Here is a 20,513-nt window from a genome sequence, read left to right on the forward strand (position 1 = left end):
TTTGCAACCCTGTGGACTATAGCCCACCAGGCTCCTCTGTTCATGGGATTCTCCAGGCAAGAATACTGGAGTGGGTCGCTGTTTCCTTCTGCAGGGGATCTTCCCCACCCAGGGATCAAACCCACATCTCCTGTGGCTCCTGCATTGCAGACGGATTCTTTCCACTGAGCCACCAGGGAAGCTCACCTTCCTCTGTAAGATGGCTCTAATAGGACTTAGTTGTCTTTAACTTCATTCAGAACAATTTTCTTAGATAGTATTGTGACGGCTGACATATCAGGATGCATTTTTCAAAAAAGTATCAAAATTGGTCAATTTTTGTGTAACCATTTTATTACTGAAGATGGAAGGGAAAAAAGCAACATTTTTGGCATATTATGCTTTATTATTTCAAGAAAGGTAAAAACACAACTGAAATGCAAAAAAAAATTGTGCAGTGTATGGAGAAGAGATTATGACTGATTGAACGTGTCAAAAATGGTTTATGAATTTTCTTGCTGAAGACCTTGCTAGAACAGTTGAAGCTGATAGTGATCAAATTGAGATATTAATTGAGAACAATCAACATTATACTACACAGGAGATAGCTAATATACTCAAAATATGCAATTCAAGTGTTGAAAACCATTTGCACCAGTTTGGTTATATTAATCACTTTGATGTTTGGGTTCACATAAGTTAAACGAACGGAGAAGGCAATGGCACCCCACTCCAGTACTCTTGCTTGGAAAATCCCATGGACGGAGGAGCCTGTTAGGCTGCAATCCATGGGGTCGCTAAGAGTCGGACACTACTGAGCGACTTCACTTTCACTTTTCCCTTTCATGCATTGGAGAAGGAAATGGCAGCCCACTCCAGTCTTCTTGCCTGGAGAATCCCAGGGACGGGGGAGCCTGGTGGGCTGCTGTCTATGGGGTCGCACAGAGTCGGACACGACTGAAGTGACTTAGCATAGCAAGTTAAATGAAAAGGAAAAAAACCTCCTTGACTGTATTTCCACATGTAATTCTCTCCTTAAACATAACAAAAATGTTCTATTTTTAAAACAAATTGTAATGGGTAATGAAAAGTGGATATTGTACAATAATGTGGAATGGAACACGGGACAAGTGAAATGAACCACCACCAACAATACCAAAGACAGATCTTTATTCAAAGAAAGTGATGTTGTGTATATGGTGGGATTGGAAGTGAGTCCTCTGTTAAGAGCTCCTTCTCGAAACCAAACAATTACTTCCAACAGTACTGCTCCCAGCTAGACCAACTGTAGGTAGCGCTTGATGAAAACCATTCAGAATTAGTCAACAGAAAATACATAATCTTCCATCAGGATAACACAAGACCATGTGTTTCTTTGATGACCAGGCAAAAACTGTTACAGCTTGGCTGGGAAGTTCTGATTCATCTGCTGTATTCACCAGACATTACATCTTCAGCTTTTCATTTATTTTGGCCTTTACAAAATTCTCTTAATGGAAAAAATTTCAATTCCCTAGAAGAATGTAAATGGCACTTAGAACAGTTCTTTGCTCAAAAAAATAAAAGTATTGGGAAGATGGAATTATGAAGTTGCCTGAAAAATGGCAGAAGGTAGTGGAACAAAATGGTAAATATATTGTACAGTAAATTTCTTGGTGAAAATGGAAAATGTGTCTTTTATTTTTACTTAAAAAACTAAAGGAACTTTTTGGCCAACCCAGAGGTAGGAAAGGGCAGGAAGCTGGACTGAGTAAGGAGTCCTGGTGAACACACAAAGTCCTCTTCACCCCTGAGTCTCTTTCGTTGAGCTGGCAAGCAACAAAATGACCACTTACTGAGCACTCACTGTGTGCCAAACACGCTTCTCAGCCCTTGATTTAATTCCCTCAAGAACCCTAGGAGACAGGAATTATTTATCCCCACTTTACAAATGAGGAACTTTAAGGCACGGATTATTTAAGTAACTCAGCCAAGACCACAAAGCTAGGAATTGACAAACTTGGGATTTAAGTCCACAAAGTCTGGTTTCTGAATTGGTGCTCCCCGCTTTCCGACAAGGGAAAGAGTTGATGCTTTAAGAAAGAAGCTATCACATCCAATGTACAAGTGTGTGTGTGCTCAGTTGTGTCAACTCTTTGTGACCCATAAACTATATCCCACCAGGCTCCGCTGTCCACAGAATTTTCTAGGCAAGAATACTGCAGTGGGTTGCCATTTTCTCCTCCCGGGTATCTTTCCTACCTAGGGATCGAACCTATGTCTCTTGCATCTCCTGCCTTGACAGGCAGATGCTTTACCACTGAGCCACCTGGGATGAATAATACTTTTGAGCACCTACTAAATGCTAGGCATAGTATGAATGCTCTACTGTATGAGGTTACTCAGTCTTCTTTTTTAAAAATGTATTTATTTATTTTTGGCTGCCCTGGGCTTTGCACTTTTGCCTTCACTGCTGCACATGGGCTTTCTCTAGGTGCAGCAAGTGGGGAGTACTCTCTAGTCGCGGTGCACAGGCTTCTCACTGTGGTAGCTTCTCTTGTTAGGGAGCACAGGCTCTAGAGTGCAGGCTTAGTAATTGTGGCACATGGGCTCAGTTGCGCCATGGCATGTGAAATCTTCCTGGATCAGGAGTTGAACCCAGGTTGCATGCACTGGCAGCCTGATTCCTATCCACTGCACTACCAGAGAAGTCCGACTCAGTCTTCTTAAGAAGTCCTTTGGGAAATAGTATTATCCCCATTGCACGGATGAGGAAACTGAGTTAAGATCATGCCTGGACAAGTAAATGGGTAATCTGAACCCAGATCCATCAACCATCTTAGGAAGAAACAAGAAAATTTTCCCAAGGGCTACCTAGAGATACAGGGTTTAGAGAGAAGACAGAGGGATGGGATAAGATCATGTCATCATGGACAGAATGGAGCACCTCAGAAGTGACAGCCAGCAGATGAATGCTCCACAGAGACTGCCTTGGGGAATCCATTCATCCACTCATCCATCCATCCACCTGTCACTCTTTTATTTCTCTAACATTGACAGAGTGCATACTCTTTGTCTGCCCTGTGATAGGCCCCCAAGGTTCACAGAAAAGAAATACAGTCTCTGCCTCCCAGGGACTCCCAGTTAATGGATGGTAAAGATTATAAAAAGGTTCTAAATACTCTATCCAATAAGGTGCTTACCTCAGTGCCTTGAAAACAAGAAAGGCTTTAAAAATAAAAAGTCTGCCACGCCAAGTGGTATAGGCAGGGAAAGGATTCCAGGCAGAAGAAATAGCCCATAGTGTGCTACAAAGCTAGAAAAGAGCACTGCACCCTGGGGCAACAGCTCATGGAGTGAAGAGCATTTGCATGGGATGCAGAAGGGAGCTAATGATATGGAAGGTATCTGGGTGTCGGTGCAAAGACACGGGATTTTGCTATAGAGCAGAGGTCTCAAATCCGAGACCATGGGTCACTGTGTGTTTTTGTATGTGTGTGTTGCTTGCAAGTCTCTCTTGAATTATTGGATAACCGAGCCACAGTTGGCTTCCCTGGTGGCTCACTGGTAAAGAATCCACCTGCAGTTTGATCCCTGGGTCAGAAGGATCCCCTGGAAACAGAAATGGCAGCCCACTCCAGTATTCTTGCCTAGAAAATCCCATGGACAGAGGAGCCTGGCGTGCTGCAGTCCACAGGGTTGCAAAGAGTCGGACATGACTGAGCAACTGAGCACAGCCACAGTTGGTTGTCATTCCCTCCTGGGAAACCACTTGTTGTTGTTGTTGTTGTTTCTCAGTCATGTCTGACTCTTTGCAACCCCATGGACTGCAGTACGCCTGGAGTTTATTCAAACTAATGTCCATTGAGTCGACGATGCCATCCAACCATCTCATCTTCTGTCTCCCCACTCTCCTGCCTGCAATCTTCCCAGCATCACGGAAGCCAGTAGGTGAAACTGAACAGTGGCCGCTCTCTTGAAAGGGGATATAAGCTAGGGAGTCAACTAAAGGCCCCTGCAGGCTCACCTCACACATTGATGTCACCTGCCTGGTATCTTGTGCCATCTGAGTTTATAAGCCATGGCATAGTCATTGAAGGGAGCAAGGAGTTTGAATGATTTCTCATGTTGCCTTGGGATGAGTTATTCAGTAAGATCTCAGCACCCTGAGCCCAGGGTCCTGTACTCCTTGAGAGACTGATCCAGGCTTGGCACATAGTTAGGCATCACTAAATTTATACTGAACTGAAATTGGAGTCACATGGAAGATTCTGGCACAAAACATGGAGAAGCTGATAGTCTTTAAAAGATCTCTCTCCCACTGAACACTAAATTAATTTCCAATTACCCTTGATCACATCACCTGACTTATTTTCCACAGTAAACACTTAGCAATCTTCTAGTCTATTCAAAACTATGACAAAGCCCTTTTCTGCATGTCTACAATGCCACATTAATCTATATTCATAATCATTCATTCAATAGATATTTAGAGTGCCATTTAGAGTACCTACCATATGCCTAGGGCTTCTTTCATGGCTCAGTGGTTAAGAATCCACCTGCCAATGCAGGAGATGCAGGTTAGACCCCCGGGTTGGGAAGATCCCCTGGAAAAGGAAATGGCAACCCACTTGTGTATTCTTGCCTGGGAAATCCCATCAACAGAGGAGCCTAGTGGGTTACAGCACATGCTTGCTAAGTTGTTGCAGTTGTGTCCAACTCTTTGTGACCCAATGGCCTGTAGCCCACCAGGCTCCTCTGTCCATGGGGATTCTCCAGGCAAGAATACTGGAGTGGGTGTCATGCCCTCCTCCAGGGGATCTTCCCTACTGAGGGACTAAACCCGTGTCTCATGTCTCCTGCATTGGCAGGCGGGTTCTTTACCCACTGAGCCACCTTGGAAGCCCGAGTTACAGTACATATGGGTCACAAAAGAGTCAGACACAACTTAGTGATTAAACAACAACCATATGCTTGGGACTGTGTAAGAGGTTGGCAATACGTGAATAGTAATAAGCAAATACACTTCATGCCCTTCTGGACTTCTAACCTAATAGTTATGGTGTTAAAATTATATGGCCTATATGGTACCATGCACTGTGCTTGACACTTTCCATGTATTAATTCATTTAATGCTCACAAAAGCCTGTACTGTATCATCTTTTACATAGATGTACCAAGTGAAGCACAGAAGGGTTAAGTAAATTGTCCAAGTTCACACAGCTAGAAAGTGGCACAAGCAGGTTTGCACCCTAGCAGCAAGTCTCCAGAATCTTTACTCTTTGCCTCTTTTCATTCTGGGATGACACTGGGAATCCCTGAAGTGCCTCCCAAATCATCAAAGAAGTGGTTGCGAGAGTTGTGCTCAGGTTGGTGGTGTCTATAGCAGTGGAACCCTGGGTAAGTAGATTAACCTTTACAACGTGTCCTGGGACTTTTGTTATCCTAGTGAGTGGGATTTTTTTCTTGGCATCACCTGGTATTGCTTTTCCTTCTTTTAACTTGGAGACATTTGATGCAGACCTTATTCTAGAAAGCAGCTGGAGGTGCAAAGTCGACAGCTGATTGCTGCAGGTTATACCTGGCTTTAGCTGCAGGGCAATCAGCTGTCCCTAGGAAATGGCCCCTGGGAAGAGAGCCTTCAGGCTAGAAAGACAGCTTGGGTTATTAGCTGAAGAATTATTTGTTTAATTTATCTATTATGTTCCTCGTTCTTGACTGTGTCACCTATGACCCCATTTCCTTTGCTCATGCAGGTCCTGGATCCCAGCTCCTCTTCACACTTTCATGCAGCTTTCCCAGGCCCCATTTCATTCCCACCTTCTCCCTGTGGGACCAAGAAAATACCTGGGCCCTCTAGATCACACTCGCTTCTCAGTCATGCAACCTCTTTCCCTTTCTGCCTCCCTTGCCAGTGGAGAGAGACTTGCCTCCTCACTCCAGCAGCCTCAGTACTGTGAATGCCACTTAGCACCTGCCCAGTACATGCTTTTTGAATGAGAAAAGGTCCAGAGAAACGCGTGATTCACCTAAGGCCTCAGAGCTAGTAGGTAGCAGAACAGACCTCTACTTGGTTAAAATAGATCATAAGCCCCTTGTGGACTCGTTCCACCTATGTGTTTGCACAGCACTGCATCTGCAGTGCATGGCCCCGTGCCTGGCACAGGGTGAGTTGCTCAGTAAATGTTTGTGAAGTGTGTAAATGAGTGCCAGCCTCCTTTAATTGTCCCATTGTCCTTGACTGCACAGAAGAAGACAGGCAACAGAAATGAAGCTTTCATACTGGCTGTGTTTTATATGCATGATTGATAAGAAATTTGCCCATAGCTGCAAATACCTACCCCCAGCAGCCATTGGGAGACAGATGGTGCTTAGCGCAAGATGTTTAATCAAACAGTGACAACCTGAGCGCAGCCACAATTAGCCTCTGACACCCAAGTGAACTCCAGATGAAGAGCCCAGAAGCCTCTGACTTCCTGTTGGTCCCCTGACACCCAGTGACCATCACTCTGGGTCCACAAAACTGTCAAGCAAATGAGCATCCTGTGTACACAGCAGCCACCAGTGGCAAGCACCTGGGGTGAATCCCAGGGAGGATTAGCCGGTGCGAGCACCATTCCATATCCGGAGGAGCCATGGAGAGGGCCCCAGTCATAAGCCTTGTACTTGAAGGAAGAAATTAGACCCTCAGAGGCAGAGATGAACCCCCTGTCTCTTTACCCTTGTTTATTCCCAGGGGCTGGGAGTGGTAGGTGTCCTTTTTTAAAAAAAATAACTTCTTACTTTGTATTGGGGTATAGCCAGTTAACAATGCTGTGATAATTGCAGGTGAACAGTGAAAGAGTTCAGCCATATGTATACCTGTTTCCATTCTCCCCCAAACTCCCTTCCCATCCAGACTGTTGCACATCATTGAGCAGAGTTCCATGGGCTATGCAGTATGTCCTCATTGGTTATCCATTTTAAATACAGCAGTGTACATGTCCATCCCAAACTCCCCATCACTCCCTCCCCTTCTTTCCCCCTGGCAACCATGATTGTTCACTATGTCTCTGAGTCCCTTTCTATTTTGTAAGTTCATTTGTATCATTTCTTTTTAGATTCCACATATAAGGGATGTCATATGATATTTTGCCTTCTCTGTCTGATTTACTTCACTCAGTATGACAATCTCAGGGCTTCCCAGGTGGCGCTAGAGGTAAAGAACCCACCTGCCAATGCAGGAGATATAAGAGACCCAGGTTTGGTCTCTGGGTTGGGAAGAGATCCTCTGGAGGAGGAAATGGCAACTCACTCCAGTATTGTTGCCTGAAAAATCCCATGGGCAGAGGATCCTCATGGGCTATAGTCCACAGGGTCACAAAGAGTCAGACATGACTGAAGTGACTTAGCACTTAGTATGACAATCTCTAATCTCTAGGTCCATCCATGTTGGCTCTATTTCATTCTTTTTAATGGCAGAGTAATAGTTCACTGTATATATGTACTACATCTTCTTTATCCATCCCTCTGTTGATGGACATTTAGGTTGCTTCCGTGTCTTGCCTACTGTAAACAGTGCTGCAATGAACACTGGGGTGCATGTACCCTTTGGGATCGTGTTTTTCTCTGGATATATGCCCAGAGGTGGCACTGCTCTATTTTTAGTTTTTTAAGGAACCTCCATACCATTCTCCATAGTGGCTATACCAGTTGGTGAGTATTCTTGAAGGACTTACAAATCCTCTGTAGGGAATTTTTCCCTCAGCTACCTCATGCTATATACATGCCAGCTGATACCTACTGTTAAAAAAAAAAAAAAAAAGAAAGAAACAGAGAAAGAATTGACCCTTTTCTACTTAATGGTCGGTTCCCTTGAGCTAATCAAACATACTCTAAAGTCTAATAAATTGTTTTTGGATCCTAGGTCCAGCGCACATCTAGTGGGCCAGTCTCTTAACCCACTGAGCCTCAGTGTTCTCAACTCTATAATGGGCCTATTAATAAATAGTATCTATCTCCTAATGTTGTGTAAGGATTAAATCTGATTCCAGTAAAACCTCTAACAAGTGGGCCACAATAGCAAGTGCCTAGTAAAGGGAATCATTATTAATAAATGTCCCAATTATTACTGCATATGCTCAGCCCTTGTATTACAGATCTGTGTGAGTGGAAGAACTGGGAGAGGCATTTGACACTTTTGCATCCAACTTCAGTCAACTTCTTCACCCTCTGAGCCTCAGTCTCTCTCATCTATAATAAAGGAATGAAAAGAGTACTTACTTTATTAGCAAATATTGTATATTGGATATTTGAAAGTGAAAGTGTTAGTCACTCAGTCATGTCTGACTCTTTGCAATCCCACGGACTGTAGTCTGCCAGGATCCTCTGTCCATAAAATTTTCCAGGCAAGAATACCGGAGTGGGTTGTCATTCTGTTCTCCAGGGGATCTTCCCAACCCAGGAATCGAACCCAGGTTTCCTACACTGTGGGCAGATTCTTTACTATCTGAGCCACTAGGGAAGCCCTGTTGGATATTTAATATTAGATAATGTTTGATATTATAGACATGAAATGTGCTTCATGTATATGAAGAACTGAGTTCAGAGTCTGACACACAGTAAACACTCAATAAATATTAGCTGCCCTGCGAGGATGGTGAGGGATCTTCCTTTTTCCTTCTCTTTGACTTGGCACATACTGGTCACACTCTCTGGGAGCCCTCCCTTTTCTTGTGTACCTGTTAAACCACTGCCCACCTTTACCGAATGGGAGCTATGATGCTATTTTTTTTCATTATTGCTTTATTAACTGGCTCACTTTGCAGATCTGGAAATTGAGGCTCTGAGAATGGAAGCAACTTGTCCAGGAGCACAGAAGTGTCTACGTGAGAACTCAGTCTAATCCCGAGGGGTCTCCTAATAATATTGGAAAAGCTAAGGATGCTTTCTTTCTTCAGTTTTATCAAGATATCATTGGCATACATCACTGCATAAGTGTAAGGTGTACAGTATGATGGCTGACTTACGTATAGTATGAAATGATTACTCCAATAAGTTTAGTTGACATCGTCATCTCATACAGATGCAATACAAGAAAAAGAGAAAGCAGAGAAGGAAACAAAAATAGTTTTCCTTGTGATGAGAACTCTTAGGATTTACTCTCTTAACAACTTTCATATGTAACATACAGCAGCCTGAAGGACACTTTTACTGACCAAGTAAGAAAAATAAGTCAGAGGTCTCTTCTAGAGCCAGTTCTCCAAACCTCAAGAACTACACCAGGAGAAGCCCCACCTAGATTCGTGCTGTTGCCTCTGCATCAGGCTTTTGCCTGGTTCAGTTTGTCGCCTTCACAGGACTGGTCATCACACTCAAAGACACTAACTGAGACCATTTACCACACGCTGTCCCTGTACCAGGCACCATGCCAAGAGCTTTATCTGTGTGTGATTCCCTCTAATCCTCAAAATAGCCCTCTGGACCAGACACCACTGTTACCCTCATTTATCAGTTCCCCCTGCATTTACTTGCCCAAGGGTGCCATGAGAAATGTGAGGATCTGGAGCGCTAACCCAGCTCCTCCAGACTCCAAAATTCATGCCTCTCACTTTAACCCAAGCCCATCCTTTCTGATAACTCTTCTGCTCTGTGTTTTCTGGCCAGTCACCTCAAGCCCTGCCCACATCTGTCTCTGTGACAAAAGCCTCAGAGCTGAGAAAACACAGCTGCATCCCTCACTTGGTACAAAACTTGACCCAGAATGGCACCATCAAGTGCTCTCAAAATGCTTCTTAGACTTCCCAGCTGTGCCATCTTGGGCAGGTGGCTCACCCTTCCTGAATATTAGTTTCTCCTCATTTGTAAAGTGGAGATCAGAGAATGCTTGCACTGCCATTTTATATACTTCTTTAAATCAACTCACTTTTTAAATAAAGTTATTTTATACACAGGCTTTGATCACTGCCCTAAATGGAAAAATAACATTCCTCTAATACCATTTAAATTAAATGCATAACTTTGAAAGTAAAAATGTTCACCAGCAAATCTCATAAAATCATCTCATCTATACAAAGCCACCCAGCACACAGTAGATGCTCAATATATGGCAGTCATAAGACAATGAAGCTTGGCACTGAGAAGTGTGGTTTGGAGACATTTGAGTAGTTGGCCAACTTGAATGTGGTTTCCCAGTTGAGAATCTAGTAGTTGTTGTGGTTACCCAAAGAAGCTGCCCCTGGTCAAAAAGCCAGAATCAATTTTACTGACAAGAGAAGGCCAACTGATTGGCCCTTGGCCTAGATGCTGACTCCCTTCTCCCCATTGCCCTGAGTCAGACTGACTGGCCTGGGGTGGCAGCCATCTTAGCTCTTGCTGACTAGGCAACTGCAAAGGCAGGCTTGGTTGACAGTGGTTTAGTCGCTAAGTTGTGTCTGACTCTTGTGACTCCATGGACTGTAGCCCGCCAGGCTCCTCTGTCCATGAAATTCTCCAGGCAAGAATATTGGAGTGGGTTGTCTTGCTAGGTCTCAACTAGTCCTGGTCAACACCGGAAACAACTACTTCCTTAAGTTCTGAGGGAAAGGAAAGCTGCACCATGGATCCAGGTCCTAAGACTTCCTCAGGGCAAATCCCCACAGCGTTTTTGTTTTCTTTCTCCCATGATGGCAGACATCACCAATCCATCACAGCACTACCAAACACAGGTGTGATTTTGGGGAAAGTTTCAATATGGTGCCCAGCAGCCCCTACCAATCAATTGAAGATTTAATATTTTTGTCATCCCTGCCTCAAGCTCTGCTCTCATGCTAGGCATGAGATCCTAGAGCGAATCAAGGAAAGCAGGAAACACTGATCCTACTTTGAAAAGAATACATTCAAATGCTATGTGTGGCGACAAGTAGTATAACAGTGAAGGACATGATAGTAAAGTTACAAAGAAAATTAAGGGGCTATCAAAATAAGAACTAGAATTTAAAAAGAACAGAGGCTGTTTCAGAGAACGGAAGAGACAACTGAATCATCAAGTAGTAAAGCACAATGTTTTTCCTCCACCAAACAGAGAAACAAAGAGGAGGCTGGAGGTGAAATACAGATGCAGCTAGAGGGATTGGGAATGAAGAATTTCCAGATAAGGTGACAGGACTGTAATGCCCAGAATGATCCATAGAGGTAAACAGGACTCTTCTATGGATTCTTTGAGAGCTCGGACTCTCTCCTATTCAGCTGTACTTCCAGCACGGGGTCTGGCCTCCAGCTCAATATTGTCTGCTGAACTGAACAGTGTGTTCAGGCCAGATGTGAAAAGTAACAACTAACATTTACAGAGCGCTCACCATGTTCTGGGAGCATTTTACACACTGTATTTCCTCTATCTTTCCATCAGTCTATGATGGTATCATTTATACTGATGCCAAATTCACAGATGTAGGAAATGAGGCTCAGGGAGATTAGTCACTCTACTTCATAACTTCTTCCACTATGATTTGCAACTTTTAGCCTGTAAAGAGCAAAAGGAACAAATGGCCCTTCCAGGAATCTTGAAGGCATCTCTCAGGGATTACCTTCCTATGAGGTGGGGCCCCGCGACCTGATCTCCACTCCACCAGCCACAGTCAGTTTTATGCCTCTAACAACCAACTTCAGGAAGGACATTCCACATTCCCTGGCTTCTGCTCTGAACCAAGTGGAACAACAGGAAACAAGGATGGCCACTGGCCAGCAGGCAGTGCCTGGGGTTGGAAACCCTTTCCTGCTCCTCTCCTAGGAGCCCTCAGGAGGGCACAACCTCCTGAAGACCTCCTGACACCATCCACAGAGGTCAAAAAAACTGAATACCAAGTCTTGTCAGCATCATCTTCCCCACCACCCCACCCCCACTGGAGACAGATTTTCCTGATGCTGATGGGGTGGGAAAGGCCCAGAGGGGGTGGGGGCGGAGTCAGTCAGCAGATGCAGAAGCAGCCTGGGCATGTGGGGGTAGGTTAGGATGCATTTGTTTTCCTTGGGTTTTGTGGCTCCTTCTTTGGGGAAAGGAGAGAGCATCTTGAGCAGGGAAGAGTTTGAAGAGCAGTGAGGGAGCAGTTAAGGACAGGACAGCTGAAAGCTCTTAACCTGAGAGGACGTAGCACCTAGGCAGCAGTGTCTGTGTGGGAAAACAGGGAGGGGCACCAGGCTGCTTCTTGGGGAGGGGCACAACCTTGAGCTCTCAAGAGTACCTGGTGTTCCCAAGCGGCTGGAGCAGAGCCCAAAGCCCCTTTCCTGTGGGCCTTTTGTAAGGCATTCAGGAAACACCTCCAGGGGGTTCAGAATTGTCCTTTAGGCTCAGCTGGGGAGGCAGGGGATGTCCCAAGCTGAGTGCTGTCCTGCCGCCAAGTTGAGCCCCCCTCCTAGCACACAGCATGGGTCTGCTCTGCTCCTTGAGAAGCCACAGGTATCAGGCTGGGCTCTCGGGTCTTCCCTGATGTCCACCAGGAGGCTGGGCACCTCCAGGTAGTGGTAACACCTCCGGATGCCACTGATGCCACACATTCTCTGCAGTGGAGGCACAGATGACAAAGACATTGGCCTAAGGGTGGGAGAGTATACAAGAGGGTCATACTCCCCCTGGCCCTGCATCCCACAGGTTTGGGCCCACCATGCACTCAGGGCACTATAATCATCAAACACTGCAGAGCTGTACTCCTTGGGGAAGGCATCAGTTGTGTAGCTCTGAGCCCCATCACCCCCCACCACACACCTGATACTCTGCATCGCAGGTGTGGCAGCTGCAATGGAAACAATGCCTCCTTCCTCTTCTGGACCCTCTAGATGCATCAACCTGGTGCCCTCCCCACCACAAGGGAACCAGGGCAGTAGCACCAGCCTGGTTCAGGATTCCAGAGCTAGCATCATTTTGTTTCCCCTTTCTCCACTCCAAGATCTGTAATTGAAAAGGTAACAGTAGGAAAGTGACAGCCCAAAAGAGGCAATGTCCCATCACACAATTCAGCCCCCACAGCTGACTAAACAAGGACACTGCTGATTTCTTGCTTGCAGGACTTGGAAATTGCTTTTCCTAAAAATCTGTCCTTGAGGTACCTTCCAGCAGCCACATAAATAACATGACCAGAATTGCTCACAATGTCAGGGGTCCTGCTGTATCTGTAGGACATGTGGACTGCCTCTTCTAGTGCAAAACATGGGCATCTGAAGGAGAGGGGGATTCATTTAAGTCACAGGGGATGGTGGCTGAAAGGGTTGAATGGTTCTCTTTTGGGAAATTCACAAGAACATGATTTAGAATGCAGAGAGAGAGGATTTATAGAAGGTAATCCCAGGAATTTAATCAGCCCAAATACACAACTCTGTTCTTTTTGGAAGACCTGCATGGACCAAACAGCTGTGGTATCAATGGCCTGCTCTAGTTCACATAACTGCCACTGCAGTCAGAAAGTGCTCTTTGATGTCTAACCTAAATCTCTTTGTAGCTTCAACTTGAGCTCCTTTCCTTCTTACAAATTCTATTAGCTGTCTTTAGGAAGAGAGGAGGCAGACAGGGAGGGAAAGAGGGAAGAAGAAAGCAAAAGGGAGAAAGGGAAGGAAGGAGAGAGAGGGGAAGAGAAAAAATGTGTTATCCTTTAAACCAGCATTTCTACTTTGGAGAACTTATTCCACAGAAATATGCAAAGATGTTTATATATTTGTAAACATCTGTAGTGGCCAAAACTGTAGTGGCCAAAATAATAAAAACTCTGTAGCCAAAACTCTGTAGTGGCCAAAATAATAAAACAAGTAATGTCCATCCATAGGTGAATATTTCATGAATATTGTTGACATGCTGCTGCTGCTGCTAAGTCGCTTCAGTCGTGTCCGACTCTGTGTGACCCCAGAGATGGCAGCCCACCAGGCTCCCTTGTCCCTGGGATTCTCTAGGCAAGAACACTGGAGTGGGTTGCCATTTCCTTCTCCAATGCATGAAAGGGAAAAGTGAAAGTGAAGTTGCTCAGTCATGTCCGACTCTTAGCGACCCCATGGACTGCAGCCTACCAGGCTCCTCCATCCATGGGATTTTCCAGGCAAGAGTACTGGAGTGGGGTGCCATTGCCTTCTCTATTGTTGACATAGGAAGATTCTAATTTCTAATTAAAAAAAAAAAACCAGCTTGCATGACAGTATTAGTGTATGATCTCATTTTGCAGTGATGATCATATTACTAATTATATTTATAATTATAGGCATATAAATATCCTGGAGAAACAAACACCAAATGCTTAACCTCTGTTCTGGTTGCAGCATCGTAAACTATTGTAAACCAGTACTTAGAGCCTTAACACAACAGTTTGGGATTGTTTGTCCTGGTTCTTAGGCTGACTGGGCTCAGCTGGATGGCTCTTGCTCCAGGTCTCTAGCAGTTGCAGCAGAGGCGCAGCTGGGACTGCAGTTATCAGGGGTTCCACTGAGCTGGACATCCAAGAGTGCTCACTCACATGACAACTGGTGTTGGATGTCAGCTATGAACTCACCTGGGGCTTTCAATCAGAGTCCCTACACATGGCCTCTGCAAGTGACATGGACTTCTCACAGTTGGACTCCAAGACAGAGCTTCCCAAAGCAAGTATTCTTTTGAAAAACTTACAGTCTAGTTTGCAATGTCACTCCCACAATAGTCTACTGGTTAAAAGGGAGTCACGGGACCAACTCTGAATCAAACGGAAGAGACTACACAAAGGCATGAATACCAGGAGGTGGTTCACTGAGGGCCATCTAAGCAACTAGATATTGTAATATTTCTAGGAAATAGGATTTGGACAGACTTTCACTTTCCAGGGTCTGATGTAATAGTTAAATGTACAAATGCAGGAGACAAAAAGCCTGGCTGTCCTGGCTCACCACTCGCTTTCTGAGTGACCTCAAACAAGTTACTTATAACCTCTCTGAGCCTCAAAGCTTTCAGATAACTGTTATGACCTCACAGGGTGGTTGTAAAGATTAAATTGAAGTATTGTGTGTAAGATGCTTAAAAATAAATGTTCAATAAAAGTGAGCTAATAATATTATTATGCAGTGATATGTTTAATTTTTACAAGTATATTTTACTTTTATAATTGAAAAAAATAATTTTCAAAGACCAAAAAAAAGAGACATGTAGCAGAATTAAGAGATGTAAACTCAGAACTCCCAGTCAGGGCTCTTCTGAGGAATCTGAAGGGACTCTTAGACCTCATAGACATAGAAAATACCTCAGGAAGACCTTGACCCTTCCCCTCTGCTCCAGTCAACCGTCCAGTGGTGGGGTCTGACAGCCCGACCTGTGTTGTTCTTTTAGCTGTTCCCCAAATCCTCTCAAATTTGTGTACGGTAAGCTGCAAAGTATAGGAAACGAATCCCCCCAATAATATAACCAAGAAGCTTTGCAATCACAAAACATGGGCTTTATATTACCCAGGAGCTTAAACCTGTCCAAAGACAACATTGACAGAAAGGATTTGTTTTTTAGAAGCATTGACATTTTGATCATGAAGTTCATGGGGACTTGCTTGGATGGGATTTGGTTGGGTTTCCACACAACAGATTCTTGGGCCAGTTAGTTTGAGGAAAAAACTAAGAAATGGAATTTCAGGTGGTGATGACTCGGGTTTCTTCGCTTATTCAACCTTTATAAATACAGGGCCTGTCAACACCGCTCCTTTTCTTTGGGGAAAAAACTGTCACAGTGGAAATGAAAGGATTTTTCAGTGTGAGGAATTATAGCAAATGTCAAACCTTAAGAGTTGAAAATTCTACTTTCTGATTTCTTTTTCAGAAAATCAATACACAGGCACTGTTCCATTCCCCTCTGGGTCTCTGTGGCTCACACATCTCTCTCATCCCAAGGATGTCTTAAGTGTTCTTGATGTTGCCTTGGGGGCAAAACTACCTGCATGAAAGAAATGGGAAACTCAATGGCTGCGGGTTAGTTTCTCGAGAGATGCAATTACTAGGAACTTAAGGAAATGTCAAATATGAATAGCTGGCAATTTCATCTGAAGTTGATGACTTGCCTGGCTTAAAGGACTAATTAGATGGAGCTTGAATATTTTTAAAGAGTTTAGTTATGAAAGATTTTTAGCACCACACTACAAATAGGTTTCGATGAAGAAGTAAGAGATGGTGGTGAAGAGTCACTCTCTGCAGAATATATACAGTCAGCTCTCTGTATTTGTGAATGGCAACCCAGAGAGTCAGAGAGTCATCTGTACTCTACAATTTTATACACAGGACTAGAGCAGTGGCAGATTTTGGTATCACAGGGGGGTCCTGGAACCAATACCCTGTGGATACTAAAGGATGACTGTATGACATTTTTTTCTGGGGAGACCTCAGCATTTATTCATTCTGTCCCCCCTTATAAGGCGGGAGCAGAGCAGGGACATGAGAGAGAGCATGGGCATTATTTAATGAATGGAAAAAGAGGTTCTGAGAAATAATGGCACTTTTCTAAGTCAGAGGCAACCTAGAGAACAGAAATCACTTTTCTCTGGCTGGAAACAAAGTGGAACGTGATATGCCATAAAGTCAGACAAAGCTGGATAAGTAAATTTTTGAAATTTCAGGATTAATAAAACAAAGAATTTTGCTTTAATGGGCCTCTTTTCTTAGGTGTTGACTTAAAGTTTACTTATAATGTTTCTTCATTATACAGGGTGTAGCATACCTGCATGGTACTCCCACCCCTGTTTAGAAGTATTGATATTATCAAGTGGTTTTGAGCTTGGGTATTAGTCCTGGGTTTGAATACTGGATAATTAATATAATTGGTACCTTAACTCTCCACCACTTCAAAATGTAATTTCCAAGTGCCTTGAACAAGAACAAGGATGGCACAGACTTAAACAAATAAATCAAAAACCTGACAATGCCAAGTACAGAGAGGTCATGAGCAACTGGAACACTCATAGTCTACTGCTGGGAGTGCAGGTTAGTAACACCACTCTACAGAGCAGTTCAGCAATATCCGGTAAAGGCGAAGGTGCACATACTCTGAAACATAGGAAACACACTTCTAATATGTATATACTACCTGAGAGAAACTCTCACATGTAGCTACTTCTCATGGAGAGCCATATCAAGGTATTAACTATAGCAGATTGTGAGAGCAAAATCCTGAAACCAGTTTAAATGCGTGTGTGTGTATATATATACACATATAGATGTCCATATAATATGTCAGTATATATATACACTGTAGACAGCTAGATGTATATGTCTATGCAATATGTGTATATATACATAGAGACATATATAGACATACGTTTGTATATGCATAAATATGTCTATGGATAAGTGAATAAATAAATTCTGGCAAATTTATTAATGGGATTGCTCTATAGTCATTAAGATGAGTCAAACAGATCTACATGTATCAGTAAAAATAGATCTCAAAAGCATCTTGTTGAGTGAAAAACAGCATCATGTAGAGTGGCAGGTTCTGCATAAAAGAAAGTTAAGATTATGCAAATGTGGCCCCAGAGACAACAGCACTGTGGCTGCCTCTAGGGAGGGAATGGGAGAAGGAAAGGATGAGCTGGAACAATTTCAAAGAAGACTTCAACTGTGAATATAGCATCATTCCTTCTTTAAAAACAAAATTAAAACATATGTGGCAAGATGTTAACATTTGTTTAATCTGAGTAATGAATACGCCAGGGTGTGTATACTACATTTTCACTTGTGAACTATTGTGAAATAATTTTAAAGATGCATGCAAGAAAGACAGCCCTGGATACCAGCCCTGCCACTGCACTTCAAACAAGGGACATAAATTCTCTGAGACCCTTGTTTGCAAACTATGACTGCTAAGTCACTTCAGTCGTGTCCCACTCTGTGCGACCCCAGAGATGGCAGCCCACCAGGCTCCCCCGTCCCTGGGATTCTCCAGGCAAGAACACTGGAGTGGGTTGCCATTTCCTTCTCCAATGCATGAAAGGGAAAAGTGAAAGTGAAGTTGCTCAGTCATGTCCGACTCTTCTCGACCCCATGGACTGCAGCCCACCAGGCTCCTCCATCCACGGGATTTTCCAGGCAAGAGTACTGGAGTGGGGTGCCATTGCCTTCTCTGAAAACTATGATTAACAATGTTCAAATTTCAGAGTTGGTTGTAAGTTAATGAGAGTCAAGTGTAGAATGACTTTCAGATGTTATCCATTGGGATATCCTTTTAGAATGAGTCCCTAATGACTTTGCAGATGTATCTTACTCAGAGAGATATTTGCTTCTTAAAATTGATCAGAAACTATGTGGATGCATTTCAAAACAATTCTGATCTCCAGAAAAATAATGTATTACTATTCTTTTTGCAAAACTATATACAACATGTATTACACAGACATGTAAAGCACTAATTATTTAACTATGATTGCCCTGAGGGAGGGGTAATTGGGTGGTTGGAGTATAAGAGTGGAAGGAAATTTTATCTTTCTCTCATATTAACTTTAATTATGTACCATGTGTATAGACTACTTATTCTAAAAATAAATATAATTTATTTAAAAAAATAATTTAAAGGTCATAATCTTCTCCATTCTAAACCCACTTACAAAGGAAAGGTCTTAAAATCTAAGTTCTAAAGATTCTCTAGAGGTCATATAGTCCAATCTCCTACCTGAGCACAGGAAATGCCATTCCAGCCCCATATCCTCCTTGAAGTCAGACGAAAGAAAGAGCACAGGATTAAGGATTAGGAGATCTGAGTTTGTTTCCTGTCACATGAATTACTAACTCTTGACTCTAAGCGAGTTCCTTACGTTCTCTGAACCTCAGTTTCATTTCAGAAATGAGGACAACTGCAGCACCACTGTTGTGACTGCGTGAGGACAGACAAAGTACAATGAGAACATGAAATTTTGTCATATAGTATCAGGATGTTTATATGAGATGCAACTGCAGTGCAGAAGTTTCCCTCAAGAACATGGGTTCAGTCCCTTTGATTTCCGTGGGAGTGCCCAAGACACTATTCCTAAGGGGCCCCTAGTAACCAATAAAGTCACCTTGCTTCAGATGTAAACCAGATTCTCTTCTCTCCACAGCAAATATCCTAACCGTGATCATCCTCTCTCAGCTGGTGGCTAGGAGACAGAAGTCTTCGTACAACTATCTCTTGGCACTTGCTGCTGCTGACATCTTGGTCCTCTTTTTCATTGTGTTCGTGGACTTCCTATTGGAAGATTTCATCTTGAACATGCAGATGCCTCAGGTACCCGACAAGATCATAGAAGTGCTGGAATTCTCATCCATCCACACTTCCATCTGGATTACTGTCCCATTAACTATTGACCGGTATATTGCAGTATGCCACCCGCTCAAGTACCACACGCTCTCCTACCCAGCCCGCACCCGGAAAGTCATCGTAAGTGTTTACATCACCTGCTTCCTGACCAGTATCCCCTACTACTGGTGGCCCAACCTCTGGACTGAAGACTACATCAGCACGTCCATGCATCATGTCCTTATCTGGATTCACTGCTTCACTGTGTACTTGGTACCCTGTTCCATCTTCTTCATCTTGAACTCCATCATTGTGTACAAGCTCAGGAGGAAGAGCAATTTTCGCCTCCGTGGCTACTCCACGGGGAAAACCACTGCCATCTTGTTTACCATCACCTCCATCTTTGCCACCCTCTGGGCCCCACGCATCATCATGATCCTCTACCACCTTTACGGGACGCCCATCCAGAACCGCTGGCTGGTGCACGTCATGTCCGATGTTGCCAACATGCTGGCCCTTCTGAACACGGCCATCAACTTCTTCCTCTATTGCTTCATCAGCAAGCGGTTCCGCGCCATGGCAGCCGCTACTCTCAAGGCCTTCTTCAAGTGCCAGAAGCAACCCGTTCAGTTCTACACCAACCATAACTTTTCCATAACAAGTAGCCCCTGGATCTCACCGGCCAACTCACACTGTATCAAGATGCTGGTGTACCAGTATGACAAAAATGGAAAACCTATAAAAGTATCCCCATGACCCCATAGGTTTGACACCTAGTGCCTCTGCATAATCCATTGCCAGATGGGAATGTGGCCCATCCTGTGGCTGAAGAGCTCTCCTTAAGAGTGCTAACCTGATTTCCTGTCTCCACAGACTGAGCACCTTTCAGACTGGTAGATGAGAAAAGATGGAGGAGAAAAACAACAAAAGCTTGAATCTTGTTTTCATTTATGCATTTGTTTCCACCGAGTCATGTAGACAGCAAAAGTCTCTACCAGCTTGAAGACGTCATTGAAGGTTGTGTCATTCTCCTGTTGCCTGTAAGGACACACCAGAGAGAAATAGTCTATGGACTTAAGCTTGGCATCATCCAGTCACTGGGAACTGCTCATTTACGTGACACATCAAGCCACAGTAACACATAGCTGAGCCCACACTCTTCTTCCGAGAACTGAGATCATCCATCATTTCCCTGTGTTGTTACCAGCAGCTAACAATGCAGACCGATTCGGGAATTGTCCAAGGCTCCCTTTGTCCTAGGGAGGGTTTTGGTCTTGAAGTGGCCCTGACATACCTATCTGCAGAATGACACTGAGGGGGCAGGGGAGGATTGAATCCTGCACAAACTCTG

At 43.9% G+C, this 20,513-nt stretch overlaps 1 protein-coding gene across 1 annotated transcript in view; it reads left to right on the plus strand.

Annotated features, from left to right (window-relative positions):
* The window catches only part of GPR139 (G protein-coupled receptor 139), a 42,661-nt gene extending 22,743 nt beyond the window's left edge, over positions 1 to 19,918 (plus strand). The window contains exon 2 of the mRNA XM_005909404.2: positions 18,984 to 19,918. Coding sequence (XP_005909466.1) covers positions 18,984 to 19,918 — 935 coding nt within the window. The remainder of the gene's footprint in view (positions 1 to 18,983) is intronic.
* Positions 19,919 to 20,513: the final 595 nt, after the last annotated feature.

Source organism: Bos mutus, chromosome 25, assembly GCF_027580195.1.
Source record: "Bos mutus isolate GX-2022 chromosome 25, NWIPB_WYAK_1.1, whole genome shotgun sequence".
In the NCBI taxonomy this organism is placed as follows: Eukaryota; Metazoa; Chordata; class Mammalia; order Artiodactyla; family Bovidae; genus Bos; species Bos mutus.